The sequence below is a fragment of the Triticum urartu genome, chromosome 2A (genome assembly GCF_056163025.1).
Source record: "Triticum urartu cultivar PI428250 chromosome 2A, HENAU_Tu73, whole genome shotgun sequence".
Classification (NCBI taxonomy): Eukaryota; Viridiplantae; Streptophyta; class Magnoliopsida; order Poales; family Poaceae; genus Triticum; species Triticum urartu.
The window spans coordinates 723,664,264-723,674,490 of NC_141874.1; the positions used below are offsets into that span (position 1 = coordinate 723,664,264).

General features: G+C 46.8%; 1 protein-coding gene across 1 annotated transcript; it reads right to left on the minus strand.

Annotated features, from left to right (window-relative positions):
* Window positions 1-1,006: 1,006 nt before the first annotated feature.
* On the minus strand, window positions 1,007-3,933 carry LOC147987180 (uncharacterized). Its single transcript, XM_087540267.1, has 3 exons — window positions 2,485-3,933; window positions 2,053-2,300; window positions 1,007-1,925 (listed from the first exon to the last, which is right to left on the minus strand). Exons 1-3 carry the CDS (start codon window positions 3,308-3,310, stop codon window positions 1,275-1,277), a joined length of 1,725 nt encoding a protein of 574 aa, XP_087396393.1. The 5' UTR covers window positions 3,311-3,933; the 3' UTR covers window positions 1,007-1,274.
* Between the last annotated feature and the right edge of the window lie 6,294 nt (window positions 3,934-10,227).

A 10,227-nucleotide genomic window follows, 5' to 3' on the forward strand; every position in this document is an offset into this window, starting at 1 on the left:
ACATTTTCTAATAGGGACATGCAACTGTGCATCCTAAGAAAATAAGAAAGCCATACCCTGTTTGTCATGGATTGTTCAGACTAAAAGGTAAATATTTGGCCAATTTCTTTGTCACGGTGCTGCCTCTACATTCTCCCAATCAAACAAAAAAGGCAAGGGTCGACATTCGACAATTTTATCATGAAATCAGTATGGTTTGCCAAAGGTAAATATTTGGCCAATTTCTTTAGCAAGCAAAGCAATTAATACATTTTTAGCACCAGAAAAATCATGTTGAACAGTGGGGTGACAAAGAGAAGAATGACAGAGAGTTAAAACAGAAGATGCATACAGTTTTCTAGAATGACTTATAAAGGTTATATCTGAAAATAAGATGAACACTTCCTCCTGAAGCAGCCCAACATATGATAGATTGTGGGAAATGAAGTCACAAATTGAAACAGAAAATCTACAACTAGGTTTTCATAAACTTGCAAGTACAGAACAATGAGAAGGCTGAAACAGCAATTAAATGCTAGAGACCAAATAACAGATTACACAAAACTATAGGAGGAAAGAGGGGAAGGAGCTAGTAACATCAACAACCAACCTTCTTTGTACTAGACGGGTGAATGTTGAGCAGGAACAAAGGCACGATCCATATCAACAAGAGCAACCACCATCATTTTTGCATCACTTCTAAAGAAATCCAATGCATTTGATGCTATTGCAATGACAGAAAAAGAAGGACAAACAGAGTGTACACTCAGAATGGTCAAAGATGGAACCTATCAACAAGCAAGCAGAAAGGTGCTTCTAAAACATATCGGTGATACACCGTGCTTGAATGGAGGATATCTTCCAAGCCCAGGTGTGCCATTAGCGGAAGCATTGGCTATGTCCAAGAATACATGGTGTACCTAGTGTATGAACAGTACAAATTACTTCTACCATCTCATTAAACAAGATAAATCACTCTCGAAGAGTTTTAATCCCATCAATCCACAAAATATACATACACCAGAATACAACATTCTTGCCAAACGAAGCTAAATGAAATCTAACAGAAGAAAGAAAGAAAAACAGATAGAATATCAACCCAACTCGAACACTCAAGTGCGAGAAAGACTTAGGTTTGACAAACCAACAAGTTATTTAAACTATATAAAGGATAGGAGACTACCCCCTTCATTGAGAGCTCCTCCCGTGCGTACTGTTCGTGGCCGTCCGATCTCCTTTGACTTTTGCTCCTGATCGTTCGATCGTTTGACTGCTGGTAAATACATATAATTCCTTCAATCACGCCCAGCAGCATAGCCCTCCAGTAACAGCTCCAGCTTCTCTTTTACAAGGAGGGACCAAGCAACAGTAATCTCCACTGTAGAGTTACCAACTTCACATTGTAGGCTGCTTGTTTGGCAATGTTGGATACAGAAGTCTACATGACCCTTTACGGGTCGAAAATCAGGTTCTGGGTAAGCCTGTATGACAAGCCTCAGTGTTCCTTGTAACTCCACGGGAACAACGTTTCTCGGCAAATGAAGATAATCATCTGATCCTACAGGCATATTTTCACCACAATAATCAAGCAAAACAACTTCCCTACGGGTAGCACCAATAGTCCCTGTTGCAGCAGACCAGGAGCAAGCAACTCTGCATCCATATTTGAAAGGCCACCCCCCTTCAACAACGTGAACACCCACAATGGTGGCCTGGAGTGGTGTATCAAGCTCCTCATAGATTAATTCTACATCACACCAGCATCCACGGATGATTTCAGAGTAACTACTACCTTTGAGTAATCTTCTTGGGCGGTGGTGGTAGCAAGAACTGATCAATGTTGTATCTTCTTCAGCTCCCTCATTTATTTTCAGGTCAACTTCAAAGTCAACGGGTCCGACACCAAAAATTGCACGAGACGGACCAGTCAAGCATAAAAAGGAATCCTGCAAGCATCATATTGTTATACTTGATTGCAGTGGTTACTAGGAAGGTGCTTAATTGCAATGGACTAGGAAAGCAGGAAGAGGAAATAAAGAATAATGAGGAGCAAATTGAATATATGGTATGTACATCTTCACCGAGTTTTTGGTAGTTTAGCCTTGATCGAGAGAAGAGAATGTTGCGGTTGTGGTCCACTGTGTCTCGAGCAGCAACCACACCGTACACTTTGAGCGGCCATTTCAAGGGTTTGACTGTCATATCCAAGTGTTTTCTTAGAATCCTGATGGAGTAGATCAACAAGGTGTTCCCCGCAACAGCAGCAGGGTATGGGACAACACCAGGTGTGCAGTGTGTAAAGTGCATAGGGCCCAATGTGGCTGCAGCACAAAAGACAATTGTGTACTGTCAGAGAACTAATATGAATAAGTAAATTATTATCTCTTCTCCCTTCTCCATTCAAGTAGAAACGAAGTTAGTGGTCTACTAAAATTTTGTGACAAAAGAAAGCAAACGGATGAAACAAATTTAATTGATAAGATAAGTAGCATTCGAGTTGCTTACTTGTATCTTCCAAGCCACCGCACCCTCCAATCTTGCTACCCCATACACGTTCCCAGCAGTCATATTCATCGCCGAAACTTTCTTGTTCATCGGCTATCTCTTTTTTGAGATACTCCAATGTGGATCTATCCTCAGCCTCGTCCTCGTCCTCGTCCTCGTCCTCGTCCTCGTCCTCGTCCTCGTCCTCGCCCACAATCAGCGCCAACTTGTTCTCGTAATGAGAGGAAAACCTCAAGTATTTAGTAAGATTGGAGATTTCACCAGGAATCCCATCCTCCTTCTGCATCTCACCCTTGTCATCACCCTCAACCTCGTCATCACCCTCACCCTCACTCTCACCACTCCAACTCTCAGCAGCATCAGTATCTTGGTAGAAATCCTCAGTAGTTCGCCTCAAATTGGATGTAGCATTAATCAACTCAGTGACCATGTGAGGCGAGATGCTGGGGACACCTGGTTTGCGCAAGAGATATGCCATAGAGAGCATCCGGTGGCCCAACTGCTCCATACCTTGCAAGATGTTGTCCAATTCTTTCTCAGGTAGCTCCATTGTGCTCGAGTCCATCAAGTCAGATTCCGTTTCCTTGGCGGCCTTTCCAACGGTCATCCACGACCATTTGCTGCTTTCGCCTTTGTGTATCCGCCTCCACCCAGAAAGGCTAGGTGTAAGAGAATCAAGGACGTTGTTGCGCTCCCTCCCCACGGATACCATCTCCTTCATCCGGTCCTTAATCTCCCAGGATTCCCAGTCGATCTCCTTGCCGGATCCCTTCTCCATCTCCTTGCTGGATCCTCTCTCCATCCCTTTGCCGGATCCCCTCTCCATTTCACAGAGGCCAGCCGCCACTCTCTGCTGTTTTGGGGGTTGAGATGAGGTAGGAGGCCAACCAGGCTGGGAAACTCGCTGCCGCCGCCGCCTAGATTTTCTCCTTTTGTTGAACTGAAAAGTATAATATGGTATATAAGCATAAGGAAAAGATACCTAATCAAGGTTGGTACGATTTTCTTTCCAAACATGGATGAAGCAGGTAATGATACAAACTTGTTCAGACTGAAAATGAACAATTAAGCTTAATTATTTTACAAACTGCAGTGCGAAAAAAGAGCACATCAATGATAGTGCTGCAGTTATTTCCTGTCTATTTTGCTGGAGTTGTTCTTATGCATGTTAAAACCATACAAAATACTCCCTCCATCTCAAAATAAGTGTCTTAACTTTGTACCAACTTTAGTACAACTAAAGTTGAGAAACTTATTTTGGGACCGAGGGAGTAGCACAGTACAACACAGATCAGTGCAGTTCAAACCATAGCTCAGTTCAAAAATCATACAAAATAGCACATCACATCACATGCACAATTCAGATCGAATATCATAAAAAAAAATAGCACAACTCAGTTCACGATGTCAACTTTATACAGGCAGTACAAAGATTATTCCTGAGTTCTATGATTTATAGGAAGCAAACAAACCAATATTGTATCCCTTAAAAAAACAATCCAATATGGCTTCTTTTCGGAGAGAGCAGGAGCCCTAGATGAGATGCAGGCCGTTTACGGTGGCGCTGGACGAGGAGGAGTGTATCGGGGAAGCGCCGGCGCAGGGCTCGAAGGGGATCCGAGAGGCGGCGGCGCTGGTCGAGGAGTGGTGGATCGTGGGAGGAGGAGGTGCGGTAACCCAGGCCTGGGTGGGTGATATCGATCGACGGCCGAGGCTCCTACAGTTCGAGTCCAACTGAGTTGGATCTGCTCTGTCGGACAGAATTCGTACGTCAACTGTCGTACGTATAGCACGGCTCGCTCCTCTACCGTGCCACTCGCATGGGCCAGAAAATTACCAAAAGCAGAGATACACAATCTTGAAATAGGCTTTCGCCCCGCTATATAGATATAGCAACCACACGATACAACTGATAGTCCGATGCTGGGGCAGACAGCACAAGCAAGCCTAAAAGAAATAACAGAGAAAGAAAAAGAAACTAATGACAACAGAGTCGGGTCGACGAAAATGATGGTGACCCGCAACCGCTGCGCCCGCCGGAGAATTTCCACCACGCTCCTAGCACTTCGGACCGCCGCATAGCAAGCAACACCTTCAGGAAGGAACGCGACGATGCCGACGCTGTTGCCCGGACTGGTCCTAGGGTTTCCCCCGGTACACGGAGGGGCGTGTGGAAGATGTAAGCCCAGCGCCCTTCAGGAAGGACCGGTGGCGCCCGTGGGCGTCACCGCGTCGGTGCCGGCCAAGCCGACAGGGATTTCTCCCGTCCGCCACACAACCACAGCCCCGGCCGCTCCGTCGCACTCCATCAATCTTGTCGCCCACCAACATGCGCCACCACGGTCTTTAGATCACCACTGCCGTCTCACCATGGAAAGAGAAGCGAGGCCGACGGATCCGAGAGGGGACAGCCGGGAACAAGGAGCGGCAAACATCAGCAGCCATGCGGGAGGGGAGAACCTCCACCGCCCTTGGCGGTCACCGGCCGGACGCAGCAATAGGAGCACACCAGGCCCACGGCCCGGTCGAGCCAGACAGGACTCGTGAAGCTCCCGTCACCACGCTGCAGTTAGCGCGCCACCGTCTCCGCAACCCCCCGCACGAGCCGCACCTCCGTCCGTCGAAGCCATCGCACACGACCAAGCAGCGAGGCGAAACCAACGAGGCCGAGAGGAGACAACCGGGAACGATGAGCGGCAGAATCGGCAGCCACGCGGGAGGGGACGACCTCCACCGCCCATGGCGGTCACCGGCCGGACACAGCAAGGAGAGCACACCTGGCCCACGGCCCGGCCGAGCCAGATAGGGCTCGTGAAGCTCCCATCGCCACGTTGGAGTGTGCGTGCCTCCGTCTCCGCAACCCCCCGCACGAGCCGCTCCTCCGTCCGTCAGTGCCGCCGACCAGGCCCGCCCAGACCCAGATGGGACCCAAAAGGACCCAGATCTGGGCCAGAAGGGCGCCGCCGCCTGTCGCCGCGCCAGCCCACAGCCAAGTGGCTGCGCCGCCGCCTCCTCACCATCCGGCGCAGCGCCGCCGCCGGAACCACCACTGCCCGAGGAACACCACCGCACACCCGCGATGGGGAAGGAAGACCACCCGCAGCACCACCGGAGGACCGAAGCCGGGCCCCCGCCACCACCACGGGGCACAACCGCCGCGGGCCAAGCCCCCATCGACCGCCGCAGCACCGCAGCGTGCCGCCGACCGGAGAAGGAGCCGCCTCGCCGCCGGACCCTGTGCACGCCCGACATCACCGCCCAGGGAGGGAGCCCCGCGCCCACCAGCACCAAGACGTGGAGGAGAGATCCCTCGCCGCCAGCCACCACGAGGGGCTTCGCCCTGGCGGTCCCGGCCAGCGGCGGAGGCGGGAGGAGGAAGGGGAGGGCGCCCGCGGCGGGATCTAGCACCGCCGCCTGAGCTGCCCGCTGGGGGGGGGGGGGGCGGCGCTGGGGCAAGGGGGTTCCCGTCGCTTCCAATACAAGCTGCCATTAGAGGAGACCAGCACGAGCGTGCGTGTCGAGTAGAGATACACAAGCCACTAGAGATGCTCTAGTTACTTAGTTAGGTGAACATTGTCTGGTCACGTGTCAGCTCGCCGCTCTGAGGACAACTTTAATGACACCTGTCCTATGAGCGTGTCAAGAAAATATGAGGTCGCTAAGCAAACGGCATAGAAGGAGAGACGATTCTTGCCGGGGAGCTTCGCCAGCGTGACATCCCACGCCGCATTTAATGTGTTTGTCCTAACCCGCCAGAGTTAGGTATTTGGCACTGTAGCCACTATTTACCTTATGTAAAGACCTTTTTGCCACTATGGTGCCCCTTTCCCTATAAAAGAAAGCCCATGGCTACCTTTACAAAGGTCGACACTTTGCATAATTACGCGCGTAGTTGCACTTCCTATTGGGGATATAACTATTGGGTATAACCCGCCCAGGAGGGGCCGAGTCATACCACTGACGACTTAAAGATGAAGATGGCGGGTCATGAAGGAAGCCTATTGAAGGCCTAAGACCCAGAGGAGACTTGAGGCCCAAGAGGATGAACCGCCATATGTGTGACTTATATTGTAAGGCAAGTTTAGTTAGTCACCGAGCCGGACACGTTGAGTATGAGCCGGCCGGGACTCTGTAAGCCATCGGCCATCAACCTTTGTATATAAAGGGGTGACCCAGCGGCGGGTTAACTCAAGAAACAACAAGTCGAGAACTAGGTCAAGCGTAATTGCTCCCTGTTAATTGAAACCCTAGCAATACAACCCCAAATTAGAGTAAGCCTTTACCTCATCACGAGGGGCTGAACCAGTATAAACTCTTTGTGTCATTTGTCCTGATTAACCCCTTTAAGCTAAACTAGTTGCAATGGCTCCACACCTAAGTCCTTTCGCTAGGACATCTGCCGTGTTAAGTCCACGACAGTTGGCGCCCACCGTGGGGCCAGCGCACGGTGGTTTCGAGTTCTTGAAGGGCAACTTCGCAGGGATCAAGGGATACCCGTGGGTGATGACCCACAAGTATAGGGGATCTATCATAGTCCTTTCGATAAGTAAGAGTGTCGAACCCAACAAGGAGCAGAAGGAAATGATAAGCGGTTTTCAGCAAGGTATTCTCTGCAAGCACTGAAATAATAGGTAACAGATAGTTTTGTGATAGGATAATTTGTAACGAGCAACAAGTGACAAAAGTAAATAAAGTGCAGCAAGGTGGCCCAATCCTTTTTGTAGCAAAGCACAAGCCTGGACAAACTCTTATATGATGTAAAGAGCTCCCGCGAACACATGGGAATATCGTCAAGCTAGTTTTCATCACGTTCATATGATTCGCGTTCGGTACTTTGATAATTTGGTATGTGGGTGGACCAGTGCTTGGGTACTGCTCTCACTTGGACAAGCATCCCACTTATGATTAACCTCTATTGCAAGCATCCGCAACTACAACAAAAGTATTAAGGTAAACCTAACCATAGCATGAAATATGTGGATCCAAATCAGCCCCTTACGAAGCAACGCATAAACTAGGGTTTAAGCTTCTGTCACTCTAGCAACCCATCATCTACTTATTACTTCCCAATGACTTCCTCTAGGCCCAAATAATGGTGAAGTGTCATGTAATCGACGTTCATATAACACCACTAGAGGAGAGACAACATACATCTCATCAAAATATCGAACGAATACCAAATTCACATGACTACTAATAGCAAGACTTCTCCCATGTCCTCAGGAACAAACGTAACTACTCACAAAGCATATTCATGTTCATAATCAGAGGGGTATTTATATGCACAAAGGATCTGAACATATGATCTTCCACCAAATAAACCAACTAGCATCAACTACAAGGAGTAATTAACACTACTAGCAACCCACAGGTACCAATCTCGGACTTGGAGACAGGAATTGGATACAAGAGATGAACTAGGGTTTTGAGAGGAGATGGTGCTGGTGAAGATGTTGATGGAGATTTCCCTCTCCCGATGAGAGGAGTGTTGGTGATGATGATGGCCATGATTTCCCCCTCCCGGAAGGAAGTTTCCCCAGCAGAACAGCTCCGCCAGAGCCCTAGATTGGTTCCGCCAAGGTTCCGCCTCGTGGCGGCGGAGTCTCGTCTGGAAAGATGGCTTATGATTTTTTTCCCATCGAAAGACTCCATATAGCAGAAGATGGCCATCGGAGGGCCACCAGGGGGCCCACGAGGTAGGGGGCGCGCCCCCACCCTCGTGGGCAGGGTGTGGCCTCCCTGGTGAACTTCTTGCACTCAGTATTTTTTATATATTCTGAAAACGTCTTCCATGAAGTTTCAGGACTTTTGGAGCTGTGCAGAATAGGTCTCTAATATTTGCTCCTTTTCCAGCCCAGAATCCCAGCTGCCGGCATTCTCCCTCTTTATGTAAACCTTGTAAAATAAGAGAGAACATGCATAATTATTGTGACATAATGTGTAATAACAACCCATAATGCAATAAATATCGATATAAAAGCATGATGCAAAATGGACGTATCAACTCCCCCAAGCTTAGACCTCGCTTGTCCTCAAGCGAAAGTCGAAATCGAAAAATATGTCCACATGTTTAGAGATAGAGGTGCCGATTAAAATAAAATACGGACACGAGGGCATCATGATCATTCTTAGAACATCAACTTATATAATTCTTTTCATATGATCTCTTATGCTAAAGTAACAATTCAATCACAATTTCAAGTATGAATCATAAACTTCATTGAAAACTAACAAACTATAATCTCAGTCATTGGAGCAATTGCAATTTATCATAATATAGGAAAGAGTCAATATAAGAGCTTTTCAGCAAGTCCACATACTCAACTATCATTTAGTCTTTCACAATTGCTAACACTCACGCTATACTTATGGTTATGGAGTTTTAATCGGACACAGAGAAAGATAGGGGCTTATAGTTTTGCCTCCCAACATTTTACCGCAAGGGTAATGTCAACAATAATAGTTCATGAAAACTCACATCCAATTAGCGATATATACCAGGATCTTTCCAACATGTTGTGCTTGCCAAAAGATAAAATGTAAAAAGGAAGGGTGAAGATCACCATGACTCTTATGTAAGGTAGGAGATAAAGGTAAAAGATAGCCCCTTCGCAGAGGGAAGCAGAGGTTGTCATGCGCTTTTATGGTTGGATGCACAAAATCTTAATGCGAAAGAACGCCACTTTATATTGCCACTTGTGATATGGACCTTTATTATGCAGTCTGTCACTTTTATTTCTTCCATATCACATGATCGTATAAAGGTTATTTCCTCCACACCAATTAATCATACATATTTAGAGAGCAATTTTTATTGCTTGCACCGATGACAACTTACTTGAAGGATCTTACTCAATCCATAGGTAGATATGGTGGACTCTCATGGCAAAACTGGTTTAAGGGTGTTTGGAAGCACAAGTAGTATCTCTACTTGCTGCAAAGAATTTGGCTAGCATGAGGGGGGAAGGCAAGATCAATCATGTTGGATGATCCAAGACAATATAATTTATCTCAGATGTAAGAAGACATAACCCATTACGTTGTCTTCCTTGTCCAATGTCAGCTCTTTAGCATGTCATATTTTAATGAGTGCTCACAATCATAAAAGATGTCCAAGATAGTATATTTATATGTGAAGACCTCTCTTTCTTTATTACTTCCTATTAATTGCAACAATGACCAAAACTATGTTTGTCAACTCTCAACAACTTTTATTCATCATACTTTTTTCTATGTGATCTCATTACTCTCCATAAGATCCATATGATCTCTTTGTTTCTTTTTATTTCTTTCTCTTTTCTTTTATTCACTTAAGATCATGGCAAAATAATCAAGCCCTTGACTCAACACTAATCTTTATTATATATAGCTCACGGACTCGATTACATAGAAGGATCATAAAGCAAAACTCACAACTAGATCATACTAAAACTTTATTCTACTAGATCAAGATATTATCAAAAGGATCGAACTAAGAAAAGAGGTAAAGATAAAAGTGATGGTGATACGATACCGGGGCACTCCCCCAAGCTTGGCAGTTGCCAAGGGGAGTGTCCATACCAGATACTCAATTCTTCTTTGTTGGTGAAGAAGGTGATGGTTTTGTTGATGGCATAGGCTTCTTCCTTAATTTGCGCTTGAGGACAGAATTTTGGTCCCTTAGGTCATCGATCTCCTGCTCCATGCTCAGTATCTTTTTGCATAGTTCTTGTTTGTTTTCCTGCAAGAGACGAAAAGGGATAA

Coding starts and splice junctions, on each gene's coding strand:
- LOC147987180 (XM_087540267.1), bottom strand. CDS start 3,310: ATGGAGAGGGGATCCGGCAAAGGGATGGAGAGAGGATCCAGCAAGGAG. Junction 2,301..2,484: donor CGGTGGCTTGGAAGATACAA/GTAAGCAACTCG, acceptor TTTGTGCTGCAG/CCACATTGGGCCCTATGCAC. Junction 1,926..2,052: donor ACCAAAAACTCGGTGAAGAT/GTACATACCATA, acceptor TGATGCTTGCAG/GATTCCTTTTTATGCTTGAC.